General features: G+C 38.7%; 1 protein-coding gene and 1 non-coding gene across 2 annotated transcripts; both read right to left on the bottom strand.

The window, feature by feature from the left end:
• Window positions 1-12,146: 12,146 nt before the first annotated feature.
• On the bottom strand, window positions 12,147-13,361 carry LOC140840669 (uncharacterized). The gene has a single exon (XM_073207840.1). The coding sequence runs from the start codon at window positions 13,359-13,361 to the stop codon at window positions 12,147-12,149; it is 1,215 nt and encodes a 404-aa protein (XP_073063941.1).
• An 11,764-nt stretch (window positions 13,362-25,125) lies between these two features.
• LOC140842210 (small nucleolar RNA R71) lies at window positions 25,126-25,231 on the bottom strand. The gene has a single exon (XR_012120341.1). It is a non-coding gene; the product is annotated as a small nucleolar RNA R71 (small nucleolar RNA).
• Window positions 25,232-25,531: the final 300 nt, after the last annotated feature.

Below are 25,531 nucleotides of genomic sequence, written 5' to 3'. Positions count from 1 at the left end.
TTTAACTAATCAGTTCTCAACTGATCAATTTGTGTCAACTGATTTCAGTTGAATGTCCAGCTGCCGAATTTGCTTAGTTGATTTAATCGATTGATTTATGTTTTGTCAAACTCCAGAATTTAGTTTCCAACAGAGGGCGAATGCGCAAGGCTATGGCAAGGGCAGGCGCTGGCAGGAGAGATGAGGATGGCCGAGAACGCGCGCTAGAGGGCAGGCGTGCACAAGTGATGGAAAGGGCAGTGACTGGCGGAGACGGGTGAGCGCTGGATGCGTGTCGACGAGGGCTATGACTGACTAGGGTGCGAAGCGTGGGTGTAGCAAGGGAGAGTTCTAGAGAAGGAGAAGAGTAAGTCCTGCGTGGGGGAATGAGAATGAAAGGAGGAGGGAGCACTTATTTGTAGGGAAGTTCATACCAAATATTTCCTTTCAGAACGGAATTACAATTTGATTTGTTTCCAAACCTGTGAAGACGAATGAATAGCAGAGGAAAATGCACAACTCACACATTGTAAACCGAGGACAACACAATTAATCGAACTTCAAACCTAGGATTCAGTTCGACTCGGGAGGGGGAGATTGGTGATACCTAATGGCTAGGCCCATCAAGATTAGGCCCAATCCAGATTTTAGACCCCCAGCCCATCTCGGCCCACGTTCTCTCCTATAAATACCAGGTTTGAGCATCGGAGGGGCTACGTTGGAACACCCTCTCAACCCCCTTCTAACGGTCTTCTTTGTGATTTCATGCTCAGTGCAAATTCGAAGCCTGCTTCTGGACTAGTGTCACTTGCTGGAATCGTACCCTAAATTTTCAGTGAGTATCAATCTAGGACTCTACACCTATAAATAAAAAGCTCCTAACCCTAATCATGATACGCTTTCATGTACAATTATTTACTTTAGTGTTGTATTTTTTCTCTAAAAGACTATACCGACTTGAGTGTCAGAGTGGCTTCGCCTCCGGGCAGAGTCCTCACATTTTTTCTTTGATACACAGATATATTTTTGGAGCGGTTTGATTTGTCTTATTGAAGAAATTGGTTCTTGATCAGCAGTTCAAAGTATTTTATTGGTGTCATTTTTTTTATTCGCATCGATGGCGCCGTAAGTGGGAATGAAATATAATCTCATTATTGGATCTACTTGGTTGAATTAAGAAAGAGAAAAAGTAATAGTTCTTTTATCCACGGTGAAAGAAAGAAAAAAAAAACGAAAGTTACCACATATCTTAAAAATCCTATCATCAAACATACTACCATGCAGAACCCCATATGAAAATTGCTTCACAACACCGCCTGCAGCCACCTCCAGGTTTTCTTTACTTTCTGTTTACATACAATATCTCATATTAAGTTACTGAAGAACTTTACCTCCCATCATTGTTCTTTAATGCACCTTTATTATGGCATGTGGGTTGCAAAGTCCTTGGACTTTAACAAGAACTATGATGCTGTTGGATCTCGATTTTCTCGTGCCCAAACGTAGCGGAAGTTTTAAAATTTTATTTTATTTTGACAATCAAAATATATTTGTTTTGGGCACTCGTAAGGTTTATTATAATGAAACATACATAGGATGTTAGAATTTATACCTTCGGTGAAAATTTCACAAGGCTCCAACTATTCCGGGGTTAGCGGAGATAGCTCTTGATGAATTCCTACAAACTTTCTTCAAGAACTCCTTCTATTAAGTCCACGACCAGAAGATTTGTTCCTCTTTCAAACATCACTAGAATATTTGAAAGATTTTTTTACGTTGAGATAAAAAATTTGAGAGATGACTCAAATATCTTTTTCTTGAAGAGTGACCAAAAATATTTGGAGGATTGGGAGATGTAATTCTCGTGAGTCACAATTGGGAATAGTGGAGGCTAGGTCATTTTTTTTTTTTTTATTTCCTTAAAAACAATAGCCTTGACCTAATTTTCATAATTAACATTAATGGGCTTGATTAATTAATCAGGCTAGTCCAACAAGTTTAATTAGTTAATCTGTAGTGACCCGTTCCAGAATCACCTACTAGTCAAAAAACTAAGCATGCAACTAACTTAATTAACATTAATCAGAGATAACAGCGGAAAAAGTCGACAACTATAATTATACAACCCAATCGAAGTCTAGAATAACTCAAAATAAAATATCCAATACAACCATATCGAATCAAAACAATACCGATAAACTAAACCAACCAGCTACTCAACGTCCTCCTCCTGCTCCTCCTGAGCTGTCCAACCTGAGGCCTGCCCCGTGGGAATGGGGTGTCCAAGAATAAACAAAACCGAGGACGTGAGCGATAAGAACGCCCAGTACAAAAGTATGAGTATACAGACCTATATGAAATGCACATGCTATGATCATGATACCAGGGTAGTCAAGAAACAGGAGTCACAAAAGGATCTCAACAATGCTCAGTCTAGAGGCGCCAAGTGGATAGTGCCGCGCGGTCCAACCTCTGGGTCACTGCATCCACTACAAGACAGACGTGGACCTAAAATGTCCCGGACCACCGAAGCCCTCCCGACCCGTCGGCCACTGTGTACTCTCGGTGTCCATGCGTCCACAAGACAGGGCTGAGCGGCCCCAAGATATAGCTTATCTCGAAAGAGATACAGCTCAACAGTAAAGGCTATCTCGAAGGAGAATACGGCTCAACATGAAATGCAACGTGCAGTAATAAACGTGACATAATAGCATGCATCATATGACATATATCAATGCACCACATAATCATGCAACACATATAAGAATGTATACTCAACCAGGATATCTCGGATAGTACTTTCGTACCTCTATCACAGCAATCCTAATCCACTGGAACCACCAGACAACAGGTCTAATCCAAGCCTATTCATCAAGTGAAAACCATCACTAAACTTATCTACCAGACTTAACTAGATAATCCTGAGATAAATACTGATAAAATTCCAAACCTTCGTCCGTCGCTAGCCCGCTGATGCCGCTAGCTCCCAACTAGAGCACAGCTCTGCTACAAGACCAGCAGCTCCCCGCTAGTGCCCAAATCTCGGAACACGACTAGAACCTGTCAGAAACGACTGAAATGCTATGGAATTCTCTGAATTGGCGAGTCCAAATGAGGAAATCCGACCACTATTTATAGGCCATGTTCGGATCCTCCGAACACCACTTCGGAACGTCCGAACGCTACGTGTCCATTGGCTCTTGACAGCTCATGATCGGATCCTCCGATCATACACTTCGGACCGTCCGAACATGCACGTGTCCAGCTGCTCTTGACACCTCATGATCGGATCCACCGAACCTACACTTCGGACCTTCCGAACTCCCACGTGTCGATCAACTCTTGACACCTAATGATCGGATCCACCGAACTCACTTCGGACCTTACGAACCCTTCGGTGCTTCCGAACCATCTTCGGTCCGTCCGATCATGACTCGGTCAAAATTACACATTAAACCTTCTTAATCACCATTACTCCGTTAATTACCCAATTTGGAATTCGGGCTACTACATTCTCCCCCCCTTAAAACGATTTCGTCCTCGAAATCTAGGCAAGAGAATGAACAAAACGAAATAACAACATCGTTACCCTCAAAATCTAAAGGACAACCCATCACTAGACGCTTAGCTAACCCCGAATGACCCATCGGAGTAGAAACAGAAAGAATGACGTCTAGAGAAACATGCGGTAACTTATGACGCTTAACAGATCGTCCTGGTCACCCCAACGACCTACACTTCCCTGACTACTCTCATCACCAAAATGGTCAGCCATTGCTACAACATAGAATAGGGAAACTAGTAAATTGGTCAACGGAAATCCCAAAACAAAAATCTATATCCCAAAATCGTATGCATGCTCTGATACCATAAATGTAGTGACCCGTTCCAGAATCACCTACTAGTCAAAAAACTAAGCATGCAACTAACTTAATTAACATTAATCAGAGATAACAGCGGAAAAAGTCGACAACTATAATTATACAACCCAATCGAAGTCTAGAATAACTCAAAATAAAATATCCAATACAACCATATCGAATCAAAACAATACCGATAAACTAAACCAACCAGCTACTCAACGTCCTCCTCCTGCTCCTCCTGAGCTGTCCAACCTGAGGCCTGCCCCGTGGGAATGGGGTGTCCAAGAATAAACAAAACCGAGGACGTGAGCGATAAGAACGCCCAGTACAAAAGTATGAGTATACAGACCTATATGAAATGCACATGCTATGATCATGATACCAGGGTAGTCAAGAAACAGGAGTCACAAAAGGATCTCAACAATGCTCAGTCTAGAGGCGCCAAGTGGATAGTGCCGCGCGGTCCAACCTCTGGGTCACTGCATCCACTACAAGACAGACGTGGACCTAAAATGTCCCGGACCACCGAAGCCCTCCCGACCCGTCGGCCACTGTGTACTCTCGGTGTCCATGCGTCCACAAGACAGGGCTGAGCGGCCCCAAGATATAGCTTATCTCGAAAGAGATACAGCTCAACAGTAAAGGCTATCTCGAAGGAGAATACGGCTCAACATGAAATGCAACGTGCAGTAATAAACGTGACATAATAGCATGCATCATATGACATATATCAATGCACCACATAATCATGCAACACATATAAGAATGTATACTCAACCAGGATATCTCGGATAGTACTTTCGTACCTCTATCACAGCAATCCTAATCCACTGGAACCACCAGACAACAGGTCTAATCCAAGCCTATTCATCAAGTGAAAACCATCACTAAACTTATCTACCAGACTTAACTAGATAATCCTGAGATAAATACTGATAAAATTCCAAACCTTCGTCCGTCGCTAGCCCGCTGATGCCGCTAGCTCCCAACTAGAGCACAGCTCTGCTACAAGACCAGCAGCTCCCCGCTAGTGCCCAAATCTCGGAACACGACTAGAACCTGTCAGAAACGACTGAAATGCTATGGAATTCTCTGAATTGGCGAGTCCAAATGAGGAAATCCGACCACTATTTATAGGCCATGTTCGGATCCTCCGAACACCACTTCGGAACGTCCGAACGCTACGTGTCCATTGGCTCTTGACAGCTCATGATCGGATCCTCCGATCATACACTTCGGACCGTCCGAACATGCACGTGTCCAGCTGCTCTTGACACCTCATGATTGGATCCACCGAACCTACACTTCGGACCTTCCGAACTCCCACGTGTCGATCAACTCTTGACACCTAATGATCGGATCCACCGAACTCACTTCGGACCTTACGAACCCTTCGGTGCTTCCGAACCATCTTCGGTCCGTCCGATCATGACTCGGTCAAAATTACACATTAAACCTTCTTAATCACCATTACTCCGTTAATTACCCAATTTGGAATTCGGGCTACTACATAATCAAAGTCCATTAATAACTTTAATTATTTAATATGTTGGACTTGTACTCATACAAGCTCATTAAACATACTCCCACTATATTTAATTTAATATTTAATAAACTCAACTTTTGAGCTTAACAAATTAAATCCATTATAAATTCAACATTTGAATTTTATATTCAAATTATAAATTCAACTCCTTGAATTTATCACCTCCAAAATTAATAAACTCAACTTTTGAGTTTAATAAATTACATTTTTAAATTTTATAAATTCAACTGCTTGAATTTATTCTCTCAAAAATTTAATTATCATAAATTCAACTCCTTGAATTTACTATATCATAATATAAATTCAACTTCTTGAATTTATTCTCTCAAACGGGAACAAACGATCAAGTGTTTGTGTGACCCTCAATGGTTCAGGGATACAGCTAGATGTGGGTTCACAACTCTTTGTGATTTAGGACATAATCCTTTATTCGGGCTTACCCTTATTTGCCTCATTCTATGTATCAACAATTGATCATGAGAATGTCAGAAATCATATTTCTGATTAAACCCATCGAACAATTGTAAGAGTGTAACGTACCGTACTTTTACTATTCAAAATTTGCGGAAGAATTAAAAATTTTCTTAAATGTAAACATCCATACGGCCGTCACTCAACATTCATAAATCTCAAAATCTTCCATCACCTATAGAATTTTTCTAAAAGAAACTGTCTCAAAACATTTCGCATCCAGATATTAAAAAAAATCAGAGTATTTTTAAACTTTGCATAAAACTTAAACATGGCGGTCCTCGGGTTTAGCCTCCCGCTCAGTCCAAGCCTGCCCCTTGGTCGCCACCTCCTGCCTCCTCATCAACATAATCACCTGCATCGATCAAGTCTAGTGAGTCTAAAGACTCAACACGTATAAACTTGAATAACGAGTACTACATAATAAAATCTCATGCAACTTTAAAATAGAACATACATAACATGAAACTTGAACTTTCATAGTAAACTGAAACATACGTACGTACATACTAGACGTGCCATCAACATAAACTTTCATAAACATACTACATACTTGAACATACGTAACTTCATCATTTTCGTAGAGGATGTTTCAAAGCAAGTGACCCATAGCATAATAAGAGCCTGATCAGACTATACCACAGTACTGGGCTGACAGGGACGTATCCACTGCCACATACATGAGATCCCCGTTCATAATTTAACGGGCTGGTTGGTCCCCGTTCATAATTTAACGCTTTCCAACCTCGATCTAACCCGTTCATAATTTAACGGGGCGGAGAGGTCCTCGGTCACGTTCACCGACTTCCAAACCCATTCATAATTTGGTCACAAGACATTTAGCATACCTCAAAAACTTAAAATATTTTCTTTGCACGTCATACATACTTGCTTGGCGTTGAGGGATTCGTTGGACTTCGACTGGGGCCGTTGCTGCACCTACTAACATGAATTTGCATACTTAACTCGCATAACTTAAACGTAGAAATCATACTTACTCTCAAGTTCAATCATTACTTAGGACATTCTAAAATTTCCCATAACACGACCCTGGATAATCCTTGCACTAAACCATGATATCAAACCCCGAAAACAACTTTCAAATCTTTCCCAAACAGTGAGTACACGGACCCCTTTCCCGGGTCCGTGTACGGGTCCGTCTAGGTGCGGTGAAGGGATAATCGGAAGAAGGAGGGGGCACGGACCCCGTGCTTGGGTCCGGGTGGAGGTCCGTGTACCTGCGAAAATGTGACACCAAAGGGAAAACAAAGGCACGGACCCCGTGCCAGGGTCCGTGTGTGGGTCCGTGTACCTGCGTAACTCTGAAACTTACGAAAATTCTGAACACCCAATGTTTATCCTTCTAGACTCGATTATACGTACCATGCACCGACACCTCAAGACCCTTCCTAGCATTCCATAACATCAATCCAAGTCGTACAAACGTTCCAAATCAACAACGTTAGCTCTACGACACATACGACACAAAATACGGCAAATGACATCAAATCGATTCCTACGACTTCTAATTAATTCGAGTGCCTATCGACATGAAACGAAACCTCAAAAACACTCTTAACATCATTACTAACATACCCGTACACAACAACAATCGCCCGTCGATCTCCAACGAAGCATGCAACAAATAAACTTCAAGAACACAATTTTCGTAAAAGTCGCAGTTTGAGCAGTCCGACGAAAGACGTCATAACTCACTCAATTTTCATCCAAAAATCTCGAATTTTATATCAAATCGAAGGCATCGAAAAGTTCTACAATTTTGTAGTTGAAAGTTTTCTCAAAATCCTGACATAAAAATTGCAGTTTTCAACAGAACAGTGAGTTACGAAATTTCAGATCTAAAACGTATTTCAAACGCATTCAAACCATTTTCCGCTCAAACGACGAACGTCACACATGGATTTTCATGCATAAAAATACACAACGCATACTATGACAAGATCGATGCAGAAAGAACAGAATATACGTGCCTTTTGATAATAAACGTTACCGAACCGGCGTCACCGAAGCGGAGATGATACGAGGATTGATCCGGGACGATCGTGGAACGATTTCCTTTGAATAAAACTCAACAAATCTTGCTGGAATTTTAGAGGGGAGGGGGCGCCTGCTATAGGGAGAAGGACCCTAATATTTCTTTTAAAATGGTGATAGGAAGTGATAGGAAATTGTGTGGTGTGTGTTGTGTTAAGGCGTGAGTGTGTGTGTGTTGACTTAGGTGTGTGCGTGAGTTGTGTGATAAAATGGGTGTGTGCGTGTGTTAGGAAATAGATTAGGGAATGATTTTTGCTTGATTACCCATTAACAATACTAATTAAAATGAAAGGCTAATTAGGTGGCTACTTAAAATACTAACTAAATTATTAAATTAATTAAACATATCAATCCCCATAAATCTTGAATAAAATTCCTTAGTTTAAAAAAATGAAGTACACAAGTGATATATTTTTAAAAGCTTAAAATCATAAAATCGCCTAATAATTAAATTAGGCTTTAAAATTGCTAGAAACTAAATAAATCATTTTAAATGACACTTTGACTTAAAATAAAATACCCCATTTTAAAATCTCCTAAATCGTCGCCGGTCTCATTTCCTCGATCCCGCCTCGAATAATCGTCTGAAACTAAAACTCAAGGAAAACATTTTAACGTGGACCAATTAAACATATTATAATTTAAAAATAATGAAAATTCATAAATCATGAATTAAAACCCAAATTAATGAAATAACCATGCATTAAAACCATTTAATACAATACATAAGAAATTTAATAACTTGCATGCATGTGGCTCACGTGGACCTTAAAGTTTTGGGATGTCACAATCTATCCCCCTTAATTTAAATTTCTTCTCCGAAATTCGCTTATCCTCGATAATCCAAAAGTTAGATTCTTTATTCTAGTGACCCAACAATCTACGCTATCGTTGCGCTACTCTGATAAAGATTTTTAATTCCTAGGCTGTCCTTACGTCTCTTCAATCCTAATTAAATTGCCTACCAAAAACCTCGGTTGCTAATCGCAACTTAAAACGACTTATGGTAACTTAGCTTTACTTTACTATGACCTCGAATCCCGACTTTTCTCACCGTTCTCAATATTAGAAATGGAGGTTCAAACTTATCGTATCTTACCTTCTTTATACTATACTTGTAATGTTCAACGACCTATTACATTAGCATTTACGCAGTTCAACTTAAGAACTCTCAGCGCCAAAGGTTACTGAGCACCTTCTATCTTACGACACCAACCTTAATAACTTGCATGCATGTGGCTCACGTGGACCTTAAAGTTTTGGGATGTCACAAAGAGCGTCTAGTAGCATCGCTCCATGATTCCCTAGGTATCACTGATAGTTTCTGCAAAAACCAGTCGATTATGATTTGTGTACAGTACGGTCCATTCAACTCATATATCCTGATCGAATCTGCAACCATTGGTTCAGCGTGGGTTGCATATTAATTCGATAACTATGTGATAAATATAAATAGTGGCATCGCATGTATCATTCGAGAACTACTTCTCCAGTGTACATCTCACACTCTGGCCAGAGATTCCACGCACTATTATTTCATCAGTTCAAATAGGATATCCACACCCAAAGGTGAGCAGTGAATCCCCGACTACAATGCACTGATTCCTATATGTGTCGCAACTATACCCAACCTCGCCACCCGATGACTCTCCTGGAGCCGGTAAACGAGTCAAAGCATAGCCCTAGCATATAGAGCCTCAGTGATATCCCGGGTCGAAAGGACTAATGGTGTACAATCATAACCACTGACTTATCATCTCGATGAATGATAACCACTTAGAAAGTCCGAAGAGGGTTGTTCGGTATAATCATCATATGACTACCCATCTGCATGTGTGGACATCTCTATGCCATTACCAAGAAATGCAGTACACAACATCATAGATGCTAGTCTCGAGCTCAAGCGACCTTTATCCATGTTTTAGGCGGCTGAATCGACTAGGAACAAATTTAGATCATACAGTGTTTACAAATGAGTTTCAACACCGAATTACGATTCATTTATATTAAAGTATAATAAAGATCTTTATCTATTTTGTTCACATGGATATACAGATAAAGAAATAAAAAACCATGAAATAATGAATTATATTAAAGTAAAGATTTTCTATTACAACTGAGTCAATAAAATCCCTAGCCAACAATTGGCTTGCATGGCATCTACTCTAACAATCTCCCACTAGCTCTAGAGCCAACTACCCATAAACTATAATCTCATTGCTTCGCGATGCTTCTCGAACAATGGTACTGGCAAGGGCTTCGTAAGTGGATCAGCAAAATTGATTCTTGGAAAAAGTTACCCATGAATTATATATTGTTCGAGTATAAGGAATTGAAAATCGGAGTAGGATTGGTAGGGTAATTGGACAAAATAAGATTCGGCGTTAGGGTTTTTGCGCCCAAATCCGTAGATCCGAAATTCCGGTTGCATCTGAACGCGAAATCTGAAATTGGGTAAGGGCTTTGGTTCGTCTCTTCAAGAAGATTTTGCAGCTGGTCGCCGATCGAAGAAAGACTACCGGACGCGGCCGGAATCGGCGAAAAACGCGGCGGCGCGCTAAGGTGCTGTTTGGCCGGAAAAAAAATTCCGAAATATATATTTTTTTTTTGAAACTCGATTTTTCCCACTCGGATTATGAACCTGGCGGCTCTGATACCACTTAAATGTCACGCCCCGAAACTCGGGATTGACACCGACGTCGTTTAACAATCACACAATTGAAAACAACAAGCCTTTCGTAGCACAGTATAAACTGAAACCAGTTTATAAATCATAACCTCAAATAAAATTGTCTTTACAATAACGGAATTCAATGAAATAGTAAATAATGCGAAAGCTTCTTACAATTCATTAAATCTTAAAATTCAGAATAAAACCTATTACTAATCTTGCAAATCACCAACCCCAAAATTGCTCCGACTCTTCGTCCTCGACCTGTTCTTCGGACTTATCTGGGAAGGGTTGTAAGAGAGTGAGTATTTTGAGAAATACTCAGTAAATGGGGGAACTTTGAACACAACATAACCATTTTATAACATTTTCGAAACATATCATACACATACAACATGCTTTTCATAATCGTAACGTAAACTTCATAACGTAATAACACTGCGATTTTTCACCTTTCAACGGTTTACTGACGTCAGTCCCTAAGTTTTAATCCTCTAAAGGGGCGAGGCCATAAAACAGTTCTATCCCACTGTTAAGGGCCATATGTTGGAATTCCACCCATTTTCAGGGAATCCTCACAGTGTCAAACATAATCGTACCAAACTTTCATAAAAACGTATAGGCAAAACGACGGTGCTCGACCGGATTTTTAAACCAAAACCGAAATTTCATATGCATAAAACCGAAATTTAAGACAGCCCACTTACTGTGTTTTGGATGTTGAAAACGTAGGTGCTTAGCTTCGGGAATGGGTCGATCCTTGCTCTACACTTGGCGGCACTACGGCTCGATTTTTCTTGGAAGATTTTCGACAGAGTTTCGGCTAGGACAAGTTGCTGAATTTTCGAAAATATGTAGCAAGGAATTTCGAAATTTGTGTCTTGAATGTGTAGGGTTGATGCACTATTTATAGGGGAGGAGGGTGGAGCTAAATTTGGTACTAAAATCATACCGAAAATTCATGTCAAATCTCCTAATATTGACTCCAAATATCCTTGCCATTGCTGATGATTTCTCTTCCTAATTCGTGAGATTTAAATCCTTAATTTATATGAAGATCCGAGATTTTCTTTATCTTGTTTCCTTGCATCTTGTATGATATACTAATTTGTAATATTTCCTACCCAAAAATTCGAGACTTGCTTGCAATGTGTAGATTTAATTGGCTTGGTAATAAAGATTTCAACATGGCCATCTTATTCTAATACAATAAAAGAATCTTATGCTAATAAAATTTCCTTCCAAATTATTGCCAGATTTTCGGTTCTCACATCCCTCCCTCCTTATGAGAAGTTTCGTTCTCGAAACTGGATTTGGCCTGGTCTCCAAATAGGTAGGGATATTCCTTTCCCTTACAATCTACTACCGCATTGTTTCTTGCTAACCAATACATTCCTAAGATGATATCGAAATCGACCATGATCAACTGTATCAGGTCGGCTCTAAAAATCTAATTACCAATACTGATTTTTCAATCTTTGTAAATTTCGTCAGTTTCAATGGCTCTACTAGTAGATGTGGCTAGTTGGAAAGGTTCGGTTAGCTTATCAAGCTTACGTCCTCACTTCTTACCAAATCTCTTAGATATACAATAATGTGTAGCGCCACAGTCAAATAACACATAAGCAGGCACTTGCTGAAAAAATATGGTACCTGTCACAACATCGCTTGCATCATCTGCCTCTTCCTGCATCATGGCAAACACCCTGGCATTTGGTTTGTTCTCCCGTGGTTTATTGGCATTCGCCCCTGAGCTCGACCCGTCTCCTTTACCTGGTCCAGTTGTTTTGTTGCTGGCGGCTGGACAATCTGCCATACGGTGTCCTGGTTTCCCGCATCCAAAGCAGACTCCGCTGGCTCTACGACATTCTCCCAGGTGTCGTAAGTGGCAAGTTGGGCAAGGCTTAATGGCCTGGTATCCTGAGGCAGGCGAAGGCCCTTTAGATTGTTCGCCGGAATGGTTCGGTTTCTTGAACGACTGACTGCCATGAGAGGGCTGATCATTCATAGAACTTTTGTTCCTAAATTCTTTCTCCCGGCGCTGGATATCAGTTTCAGCTCGGATAGCTGCGCCCATCAGGTCGGAAAAATTCGTCGGTTGGTAGACTGCTAGGGCTGATTGGATCCTGCTGTTCAACCCCTTCTTGAAGCGGTGCAATTTTAGAACTTCATCCGCCATAATTGCCGGAGCATAAGATCCTAAGGCGTTGAACTCGGAGGTGTATTCCACAACTGACATGTCGGGAGCTTGACTGAAATTCTCAAACTCACTTAGTTTCTGTAGTCTGCCCTCGGCGGGGTAATACTGTTTCAGGAAAGCTTCCTTAAAACGTTGCCACGTGATTGGTCCTGCAGCTGTCATGGCTGGCGAGATTGCTTCCCACCACTTGCCTGCTCGATCTTCCAGGAAGGGCACTAACACGTCCACTTTCAGTGCATCCGGGACTTCCAATAGTCGCAACTGAGTCTCCACGCTTTTTAGCCAACTCTGGCTAACTTCAGGGTCGACAGCGCCACTGAAAGTTGGGCACCTGTTCTTACGGAGGGACTCATAATGGAACTTGACTCCGTGCTGTGGTGGAGGTGGTGGTGGTTGATTGGCGTTGGGGTTCACTAACCCCTGAAGTGTCGTCGCCACGATCGTGGCTATAGCCATTAGGTCCGCTTGATTGAGATTGAACTGAGGTGGAGGTCCGTTGCCTTCTTCATTAGTGTTGTTGTTGTTGTTGTTAGCATAACGGGGGTTGCGGTTTTGCCTTGGAGGTCTATCGGCCATTTCCTACAATTTGAACGTTTCTAAGAATTTGTTGTACGAGTAAAGTTCATACAATAGGTTGCGTAGAAGTAAATTGAAATCAATGGAACGAATAAAATATTTTATTGATTTCTCAAGCAGAACGAAAATAAATGAACATGAACAATATAAATGAAATAAATGTACTGAATGAAATAGGACATAATAAAATGTCAGAGTCATATAGAGTTCAATAAATGAAAATAAATAAAAATTCGAAAATTTCCAAAAATGGAAAGTTTTGAGATAGACATATGGATTAGAAGAGTATATCGAGAGGATTCCAGAACAGTCGACGGAACCGAATTCAGAGTTTTCTACGAAAAAAATCGAAGGACATAAGCTGGCGGGTTGACTCGTTGACTCGGCCGAGTTGACTCGCCGGGTTGACTCGCCGTAGTATGGTCGGAGCAAGTACGTGTGTCGGCGACGGCGTAGGGGTCACGGAACCGGTGACGGCACAGAAGGAATCGGTCGGAAAACTGCCTAATTTGGCCGGAACTCGCTCAAAATCGGTCAACTCCCTCGAAATTGGGCGTTCCCGATTGGTTGATCCGAATGCAAAATTGATTCTTGGAAAAAGTTACCCATGAATTATATATTGTTCGAGTATAAGAAATTGAAAATCGGAGTAGGATTAGTAGGGTAATTGGACAAAATAAGATTCGGCGTTAGGGTTTGTGCGCCAAAATCCGTAGATCCGAAATTCTGGTTGCATCTGAACGCGAAATCTGAAATTGGGTGAGGGCTTTGGTTCGTCTCTTCAAGAAGATTCTGCAGCTGGTCGCCGATCGAAGAAATACTACCGGACGCGGCCGGAATCAACGAAAAACGCGGCGGCGCGCTAAGGTGCTGTTTGGCCGGAAAAAAAAATTCCGAAATATATATATATTTTTTTTGAAACTCGATTTTTCGCACTCGGATTATGAACCTGGCGGCTCTGATACCACTTAAATGTCACGCCCTGAAACTCGGGATTGACACCGGCGTCGTTTAACAATCACACAATTGAAAACAACAAGCCTTTCGTAGCACAGTATAAACCGAAACCAGTTTATAAATCATAACCTCAAATAAAATTGCCTTTACAATAACGGAATTCAACGAAATAGTAAATAATGCGGAAGCTTCTTACAATTCATTAAATCTTAAAATTCAGAATAAAACCTATTACTAATCTTGCAAATCACCAACCCCAAAATTGCTCCGACTCTTCGTCCTCGACCTGTTCTTCGGACTTATCTGGGAAGGGTTGTAAGAGGGTGAGTACTTTGGGAAATACTCAGTAAATAGGGGAACTTTGAACACAACATAACCATTTTATAACATTTTCGAAACATATCATATACATACAACATGCTTTTCATAATCGTAACGTAAACTTCATAACGTAATAACACTGCGATTTTTCACCTTTCAACGGTTTACTGACGTCAGTCCCTAAGTTTTAATCCTCTAAGGGGGCGAGGCCATAAAACAGTTCTATCCCACTGTTAAGGGCCATATGTTGGAATTCCACCCATTTTCAGGGAATCCTCACAGTGTCAAACATAATCGTACCAAACTTTCATAAAAACGTATAGGCAAAACGACGGTGCTCGATCGGATTTTTAAACCAAAACCGAAATTTCATATGCATAAAACCGAAATTTAAGACAGCCTACTTACTGTGTTTTGGATGTTGAAAAACGTAGGTGCTTAGCTTCGGGAATGGGTCGATCCTTGCTCTACACTTGGCGGCACTACGGCTCGATTTTTCTTGGAAGATTTTCGGCAGAGTTTCGGCTAGGACAAGTTGCTGAATTTTCGAAAATATGTAGCAAGGAATTTCGAAATTTGTGTCTTGAATGTGTAGGGTTGATGCACTATTTATAGGGGAGGAGGGTGGAGCTAAATTTAGTACTAAAATCATGCCAAAAATTCATGTCAAATCTCCTAATATTGACTCCAAATATCCTTGCCATTGCTGATGATTTCTCTTCCTAATTCGTGAGATTTAAATCCTTAATTTATATGAAGATCCGAGATTTTCTTTATCTTGTTTCCTTGCATCTTGTATGATATACTAATTTGTAATATTTCCTACCCAAAAATTCGAGACTTGCTTGCAATGTGTAGATTTAATTGGCTTGGCAATAAAGATTTCAACATGGCCCTCTTATCCTAACATACACCTAACACATTGGTCAAGGCTCTCGATGATCCTTCATGCATTTAATATCAAATATTAACATCAATTTAACTAAACAATTTAATTAATTGATAATTCATATATCTAATAATTTTATCACTAACCACCACAATTATGAATTTAATAAATTAAATAAACACCTTTATTTAATTTCTAATTAAATCAATAATAATTAATTTATTGTAAAACTCAATTTTACCATAAATAATTAAAATCTTATTTTAATTATTTATTTTACAAGAAAATTATTAATTTTTCAAAAGAAAAATTGAAGCAATTTTCAAAAATAACAATTTTGCTCAAAATTTTGAAAAATCAGAAAATTGCACAATAGGCCGGAACAATTCAAGACCATTATCCATCACTGATCCCGAGACACTCCCTGGCAGCCGTCCGCGCTACTCGCCCGCTGCCCGAACGTTTCAGGCACTGGCGGCACTGCGCGCACAGGCGCGGCGCGCGGTATGCCAGGAACAGTTCCCGGGAAGATCCGGAATTTTTTTATTTTTTTTTCTGAAAAAAAATAATTTTTATGGTGCTATAATTTCTGAAAAATTTTCTTGTATGGTTAGAAATAAATTATTCAATACCAAAACCATACGATCTAGAAAAACCTTGGCTCTGATACCACTGTTGGATCTAGTTTTCTCGTGCCCAGATGCAGCGGAAGTTTTAAAAATTTTATTTTATTTTGGATATCAAAATATATTTGTTTTGCGCACTCATATGGTTTATTATAATGAAATATACATAGGATGTTAGAATTTATACCTTCGATGAAAATTTCAAAAGGCTCCAACTATTTCGGGGTTAGTGGAGATAGCTCTTGATGAATCCCTACGAACTTTCTTCAAGAACTCCTTCTATTAAGTCCACGACCAGAAGATTTGTTCCTCTTTCAAACAGCACTAGAATATTTGAAAGAAGTTTTTACGTTGAGATCAAAAATTTGAGAGATGACTCAAATCTCTTTTTCTTGAAGAGTGGCCAAAAATATTTGGAGGATTTGGAGATGTAATTCTCGTGAGTCACAATTGGGAATACTTGAGGCTAGGTCATTTTATTTTCTTTTTATTTCCTTAAAAACAATAGTCTTGACATAAATTCCAAAATTAACATTAATGAGCTTGATTAATTAATTGAGCTAGACCAACTAGTTTAATTAATTAATCAAAGTTCATTAATAACTTTAATTATTTAATATGTTGGAATTGTACTCATACAAGCCATTAAACATACTCCCATTATATTTAATTAATATTTATAAACTCAACTTTTGAGCTTAACAAATTAAATCCATTATAAATTCAACATTATATTTTTAATTTTTACATTATAAATTCAACTCCTTGAATTTATCACCTCCAAAATTTAATAAACTCAAATTTTGAGTTTAATAAATTAAATTTTCAAATTTTATAAATTCAACTCTTTGAATTTACTATAACATAATATAAATTCAACTTCTTTATTTATTCTCTCAAACAAGAACAAACGATCCAGTGCTTGCGTGACCCTCAATGGTTCTGGGATACAGCTAGCCGTGGGTTCAAAACTCCTTGTGATTTAGGACATAATCTTTTATTCGGGCTTACCTTTATTTGCCCTATTCTATGTGTCAACAATTGATCATTAGAATGTCAGAAATCATGTTTCTGATTAAACCCATCGACCCATGGTAAGATCGTCTAGTAGCATCGCCCCATGTTTCCCTAGGTATCATTGATAGTGCCTGCAAGAACCAGTCGATTATGATTAGCGTACCGTACGGTCACTTCAACTCATATATCCCGATCAAATCTGCAACCATTGGTTCACCAAGGGTTGCATATTAATTCGATAACTATGTGATAAAATATAAATAGTGACATCGCATGTACAATTGGAGAACTCCTCCAATGTACATCTCACACTCTGGCAGAGATTCCACGCACTATTATTTTATCAGATCACATAGGATATCCACACTCGTAGGTGATCGGTGAATCCCTGAATACAATGCATTGGCTCCTATATGTGCCGCAACTATACCCAACCTTGCCACCTAATGACTCTCATGGAGCCGGTAAACGAGTCAAAGCAGAGCCCTAGCATATAGAGCCTCAGTGTTGTGCCGGGTCGTAAGGAATAATGGTGTACAATCATAACCACGGACTTATCCTCTCGATGAATGATAACCACTTGGAAAGTCCGAGGGAGGGTTGTTCGGTATAATCATCATATGACTACCCATCTGCATGTTTGGACATCTCTATACCCTTACCAAGAAACGCAGTACACAACATCACAGATGCTAGTCTCGAGCTAAAGCGACCTTTATCCCTGTTTTAGGCGGCTGAATCGATTAGGAACGATTTTAGATCATATATTGTTTACAAATGAGTTTCAACATCGAATTACGATTCATTTGTATTAAAGTATAATAAAGGTCTTTATCTACGTTGTTCACATGGATATATAGATAAAGAAATAACAAACCATGAAATAATGAATTATATTAAAGTAAAGATTGTTTATTACTACTGAGTCAATAAAATTCCTAGCCAAAAATTAGCTTGCAGAGCATGTACTCTAATAGATGCAAGCGTGTTTGAGACAACCATAACTTATGGTTGTCTCAAACACGCTTGCATCTGTTAGAGTACATGCACTGCAAGCTAATTGTTGGCTAGGAATTTTATTGACTCAATTGTAATAAACAATCTTTACTTTAATATAATTCATTATTTCATGGTTTGTTATTTCTTTATCTGTATACCTATGTGAACAAAATAGATAAAGACCTTGATTATACTATAATACAAATGAATCGTAATTCGATGTTGAAACTCATTTGTAAACACTATATGATCTAAAATCGTTCCTAATCGATTCAGCCGCCTAAAACAGGGATAAAGGTCGCTTTATCTCGAGACTAGCATCTGTGATGTTGTGTACTGCGTTTATTGGTAATGGTATAGAGATGTCCAAACATGCAGATGGGTAGTCATATGATGATTATACCGAACAACCCTCCCTCGGACTTTCCAAGTGGTTATCATTCATCGAGAGGATAAGTCCGTGGTTATGATTGTACACCATTAGTCCTTACGACCCGGCACAACACTGAGGCTCTATATGCTAGGGCTGTGCTTTGACTCGTTTACCGGCTCCAGGAGAGTCATCAAGTGGCGAGGTTGGGTATAGTTGCGGCACATATAGGAGCCAATGCATTGTATTCGGAGATTCACCGATCACCTAAGAGTGTGGATATCCTATGTGATCTGATGAATTAATAGTGCGTGGAATCTCTGGCCAGAGTGTGAGATGTATATTGGAGAAGGAGTTCTCCAATTGTACATGCGATGCCACTATTTATATCTATCAAATAGTTATCGAATTAATATACAACCCTCGGTGAACCAATGGTTGCATATTTGATCGGGAGATATGAGTTGAAGTGACCGTACGGTACGCTAATCATAATCGACTGGTTCTTGCAGGCACTATCAATGATACCTAGGGAAACATGGGGCGATGCTACTAGACGATCTTACCATGGGTCGATGGGTTTAATCAGAAACATGATTTCTGACATTCTAATGATCAATTGTTGACACATAGAATAGGGCAAATAAAGGTAAGCCCGAATAAAAGATTATGTCCTAAATCACAAGGAGTTTTGAACCCACGGCTAGCTGTATCCCTGATCATTGACGGTCACACAAGCACTGGATCGTTTGTTCCCATTTGAGAGAATAAATTCAAGAAGTTGAATTTATATTATGGTGTAGTAAATTCAAGGAGTTGAATTTATAAAATTTAAAATTTTAATTTATTAAACTCAAAAGTTGAATTTATTAAATTTTGGAGGTGATAAATTCCAGGAGTTGAATTTATAATTTAAAAAAAAAAATCAAATGTTGAATTTATAATGGATTTAGTTTGTTCAACTCATAAGTTGAGTTTATTAAATATTAAATTAAACATAGTGGGAGTATGTTTAATGCGCTTGTATGAGTACAAGTCCAACATATTAAATAATTAAAATTATTAATGGACTTTGATTAATTAATTAAACTAGTTGGACTAGCCCAATTAATTAATCAAACTCATTAATGTTAATTATGAAATTTATGTCAAGAATATTGTTTTTAAGGAAATAAAAAGAAAAAAATAAACTAACTAGCCTCCACTATTCCCAATTGTGACTCACGAGAATTACATCTTCCAATCCTCCAATATTTTTGGCCACTCTTCAAGAAAAAGAGATTTGAGTCATCTCTCAAATTTTTGATCTCAACGTAAAAACTTCTTTCAACTATTCTAGTGATGTTTGAAAGAGGAACAAATCTTCTGGTCGTGGACTTAATAGAAGGAGTTCTTGAAGAAAGTTCATAGGGATTCCTCAAGAGTTACCTCCGCTAACCCCGAAATAGTTGTAGCCTTGTGAAATTTTCACCGAAGGTATAAATTCTAACATCCTATCTATGTTTCATTATAATAAACCATACGATTGCCCAAAACAAATATATTTTGATTGCCAAAATAAAATAAAAATTTTAAAACTTCCGTTGCGTTTGGGCACGAGAAAACCTAGATCCAACAGTGGTATCAGAACCAAGGTTTTTCTAGATCGTATGGTTTTGATATTGAATAATTTATTTTTTAATTACACAAGAAAATTTTTCAGAAAATTATAGCACCATAAAAAAAAATTTCAGGAAAAAAAACTTCGGATCAACCAGGAACTGTTCCGGGCAGACCGCGCACAAGAGTGCCGTCACTGCCCGAAACGTTCGGGCAGCGGGCGGGCAGCACGGGCGGCTGCCCAGGAGTGTCTCGGGATCAGTGCTGGATAATGGACTTGAATTGTTAGGGTCTAGGGTGTAATTTTTCGATTTTCAAATATTTTGGGCAAAATTGATATTTTTGAAAATTGGTTCATATTTTCATTTGGAAAATTAATAATTTTCTTGTAAAATAAATAATTAGAATAAGATTTTAATTATTTATGGTAAAATTGAGTTTACAAGAAATCAATTATTATTGATTTAATTAGAAATTAAATAAAGGTGTTTATTTAATTTATTAATTTCTTTAATAATTGTGGTGGTTAGTGATAAAATTATTAGATATATGATTTATCAATTCATTAAATTGATGTTAATATTTGATATTAAATGCATGAAGGATGATCGAGATCCTTGACCAATGTGTTAGGTGTATGTTAGGATATTTTACTGTTTTTGTTCGTTTTGTTAAATATTTGATATTATTAAAGTGGGCCTGGTTTATGGCCCGTTCCCACCCCCATGAGAAATATCTCTTATGTGTCATGGCTATTTAAAGTAATTATTAGAAATAGTGGGAGAACAAAACTGGAAGATGGTGGGCTCGATTAACGGGATGAAGACATGTAAAATATTGAAAGCTCTTGTTATAGTTGCATTTGCATCCATGTATTCACCTAGGTTTTGGACCTCGATCCATGTTTTGCTCACATGGATCTAATAGTGTTGGCGATCGATCATCCTTGTCTGTTGTTGAATGTCATATTATGATATATGCGATATATAGTAATATTCATGTATGTATATTATTAAATAAAATTGTTGCATGAATCCGGCAAACATACAAACATGGCACGCGATTTTTAAATTAAAATGATGAGACAATTATAAAATTAAAATCCCTCATTTTGAATATGATTCAAAATTTATATCAAACCGAAAAATTAAAAATTAAAAGATTTTAATTTTTTCCTTGCCTTCCATCAACCATGATTGCATGGTGATCGCTACCCGCGGACAATGTCCGGCTCATATTTTTGGGGAGGCCTGGAAGCCGGAAAGCTGTGACTTCCCTCGGACATATGATGTAAATTGAGTGGAACTCCCATGACTTCGGCTCATATTATTGCGGGAACTCATGAAGACCGTCCATTACAGTTCAATATTGATGGGTTGGTTTGACACGTGAAAATAAACGGCGTCATAATATTGGGTCCTTATTAAACGTGAGGCAAAACACGCGGAGGTTGCATAGGAATGCAATTGGATTATACCTTTTAGAAATTATAATTGGCTGATATTATTCGAGATTATAATTGGATAATTGGACTCTACGTGCCCACTAAGGAAATATGATTTCTCTTTTTCATCAGAGGGTGGTGGAAATGTCAAAATAGTGGGAGAGAAATTTATAAAATGAAATCCATATTTTATGTCTTAGAATTATTTTAAAATTATCAGTAACCATTATCTGTTATCATTTTCAGTATATTTACGATGTCTACTCGTAACCCGCTTTCAATCATTCTCGATCAAAAAAAATTGACTGGCCCTAACTATCATGACTGGTTTTGAAATTTAAAAATTGTTCTGAACTCCGAAAAGATTGCGTATGTGCTTGATAAGAAGTTACCAACGGAAGCGGCTCCTGATATCAGTATGACTGATTTAGCTAAGCTTGAGAAATGGTGGGAGAATGATCTTCAAGCTAAGAGCTAAATGTTGGCTTCTATGTCGAATGAACTTCAGAGGAGGTTCGAGGAGGCGGTGAATGCTGCTGACATTCACCTTCATCTGAAAGAATTGTATGTTGTACAAACTCGTTCAGATAGACATGCTACTGTGAAAGAACTCATGACTACACGCTTGCGAGATGGGACTTCGGTCCATGAGCATGGTGTTAGGATGATTGGGCTCATCGAGAAGTTGGTGAGGCTGGACGTGGTTATTCCTAGTGAGCTTTAGACTGATATTCTCTGGCTGTCTTTGCCTGCCTTGTTCGATGGATTTGTGGTTAATTTTAATATGAACAAGCTTGAGGCCACCTTTGAAGAGTTGGTCAATATGCTTACTAATTAGGAAGCCACAATTTAAAAGGAAAAGCATGTTCTTGTAGTGGGTTCTTCGTCCGGTACGAAAAGGGGAGCCCCAAATAAAGGCAAGAAGCGTTATGGCCCTCTAAAGAAGAACGAGCCCAACAAGAAGCCATACAAGAAACCAAATCCGGGGCCCATAAAGCGTGACAAGTCAGAACAAGTCTGTTTCCACTGGAACAAACCTGGACAATGGAGGCGTAATTGCGAGAAGTATCTTGCCTAGAAGCGTTCTGGCCATGGTATGTTTTATATTGAAGTTAATGTTTCTATTAATTCCTCTTCTTGGGCATTGGATATCGGATGTGGTTCTCATCTATACAATGATTTGCAGGTGATGGGAAGAAGCAAGAGGCTTAGATGAAAATTTACATTTAACATAATCATATTTATATGACCATAAAAATAGCGCGGTTTAAATAACCAAACTCATCAAAAATCATACGTAAACGTGAACGGATAAAAATCTTAAAATCATCAACATATAAAAACATTCATCTCCTTTCATTTCATAAATCAAATGCGGAAAACATGTGGTCCTTGGGTCGTGTTGCCGCTTCAGGCCTGCCTACTCAGAGTTCGGTACCTCCAGTCTCCTCATCATGAAGCTCACCTGCATCACACATGCCTAGTGAGTCTAAAGACTCAGCACATGATGTAGGGGGATTTTACTTATTTTTCGTACCATGTTATGTCGCATTGTGTTGCATTTATCATTTAGATTTCATGCATTTTGTGTTATTTTAACATAATTTATGTTTTCTTATTGCTCATGAGTTTAGTTGGCGAAAATGCAGGTGAGTCGTGAATAAACGGAATATTAAAGAAAAAAATTCGAAAGCACGCCCGGGCGCCTTGAAGGCATGAGAAAAGAAGTCTCTGCGAGAGTCATCCGCCTGGGCGGATGTAAATTTCCGCCCGGGCGCGCCAAAGAAGAAAGGAAAAAAATAATATGCGCAAGCCATCCGCCCGGGCGGAAACTTATGTCCGCCCGGGCGCGATTTTATTTTTGCAAAAAATAATTGGACGATTTCTTCCCTAAATTCTGAAAGTGGAGGATATGGTAGGGAGTGGAGGCACGAAAAAGGATTTATTCAGACAAATTGGAGGAGCCGCCACAAGCTTGAAGAGGGTTTTTGCGCTTGGATTGAAGATTCGAAAATTTCCGGGCATCGCTCTTCGCGTTTTTTGTCAACTCTGGTATTTTTAATTTAGTTTTTATCATTTAAACTTAGTTTTGTTTATTTCTAATATGAATTCGAGTAGCTAATTTTATTATTTGTTGGATTTAAGGGGATCATACCCCGAACTTTGATTTAAATTAATTCACATATAGATTTCTAATTTATTCTTGATCATACTATTGTTTTATCGTGTTGTTAAAGCGTAGCTAACTTTAATAACAATTTTATATTGCGAGTGAGTTGGAGAGAATAACCTGTGATAGGAACGAGTAGTATAATCCGTGGATCTACAATTTACATAGATATATGAAATTGGATACGCGCCGATAGTCATAGTCCGGTAGGGCGAAAAATAGGGGATTTCATTGATCGACATTCGATTCACTCATGATAAATAATTAAAGACATTTAATTACTTCATTGAGTAGAATTAGTTTGGCATAGCTCGAGAGAGTGTGTTCAATTGAATAGAAAATCCTGTCGGGAACATATAATCATTATCGAACGAATTAATTAATTAACGAGGGGTAGGTGAACCGACTTTCCCTACAAATTCATTTCTCTTTGAAGTTTAAATCAACCATTTTAGATATTCTATTTCATTATTTAATTCCTGAATATTTTATTTACATGTTTATTTGCTCAGCGTAGTAATAATCAATCGATTAATTTTTGTTGCTAAAGATTTAATAACTGAAAATAATAATTGTCAAACACAGTCTTCAGTGGAACGATACTCGTACTCACGTACATTATACTATTACTTGACATCGTGCACTTGCGATTAATTTTTGAGCATATAAAACCATATTTTTATTAAGAATTTCACAGTGCGAGTTTTGCTCGATCAAGTTTTTGGCGCCGTTTCCGGGGACTGTTAATTCACAATTTTATTTTTAGTTATTTTCGTTAGCATTGTTTCATTTTATTAAATTAACACCCCAAATTCTGTTACAGATATCTCGTCTAGTGCATGCCAAAGTCATTTGACGTGGAGCTTGAGCAGTTTGACCCTGAAATTGATAGAACTTTCCAGAGGAGAAGACATCAGCAGATACTGAAGGAAGTGATGGAGAGGCACGAGAACGATCGTGAGGAGGAACACCATGATGCTAGACATGTTGAGATGTCACGTCGCATACCGATGCTGGAGTATGCCTAACCTTCTTTGGATGGAGCACGCCCCAGCATTGTGAGGCCTATTGTGCGGGCAAACCGCTTCGAAATCAAACCAGCCATAATTCAGATGATTCAGAACACAGTCCAGTTTGGAGGATTTGTAGTAGATGACCCAAACACGCACATCGCATATTTTCTCGAAATTTGCGATATTTTTAAATTTAATGGAGTTTCTGATGAAGCTGTTAGATTTCGTTTATTTCCCTTCTCCTTACGTGATAAAGCTAAAGCATGGTTTTAATTGTTTGTCTGTAGGTTTGATCACCACATGGGAGGACATGGCGAAAGCGTTTCTCATTAAATACCTTCCTCCATCTAAGACCATGAAGCTGCGGGCAGACATCACCACATTTGTTCGATTCGAGCAGGAGTCTTTATATGAGGCATTGGAGCGCTTCAAAGATTTATTAAGAAGATGTCCTCATCATGAACTGCCACTTGGTTTAGTTGTTCAAACCTTTTACTATGGCTTGCTTACTCCTAATCGTACTATGATAGATGCTGCTGCTTGCGGAAACCTCTTGAGAAAAACTGCTGAGGAAGGATACGAGTTATTGGAGGAGACGGCTGCTAGCAACTATCATCCTCAATCCAAAAGGAACAACCAGCGAAGAAGTGCAGGAGTTGATAGGTGTGGTTTTTACGTGTTTTATAGCATTAGTTTGTGCGTGTTTGCATTGTGCATGCGTACATTTCGTTTACATTTTGTCCATTTTAGAGTAAGTATGTGCAT

Source organism: Primulina eburnea, chromosome 9, assembly GCF_022965805.1.
Source record: "Primulina eburnea isolate SZY01 chromosome 9, ASM2296580v1, whole genome shotgun sequence".
NCBI lineage: Eukaryota > Viridiplantae > Streptophyta > Magnoliopsida > Lamiales > Gesneriaceae > Primulina > Primulina eburnea.
The sequence above is the reverse complement of the archived record's forward strand: the minus strand, read 5'-3'. Positions and strand labels throughout refer to the sequence as shown.

Bases quoted from the DNA above. Each gene is read 5' to 3' on its own strand.
- LOC140840669 (XM_073207840.1), bottom strand. From the start codon at position 13,361: ATGGCCGATAGACCTCCAAGGCAAAACCGCAACCCCCGTTATGCTAAC.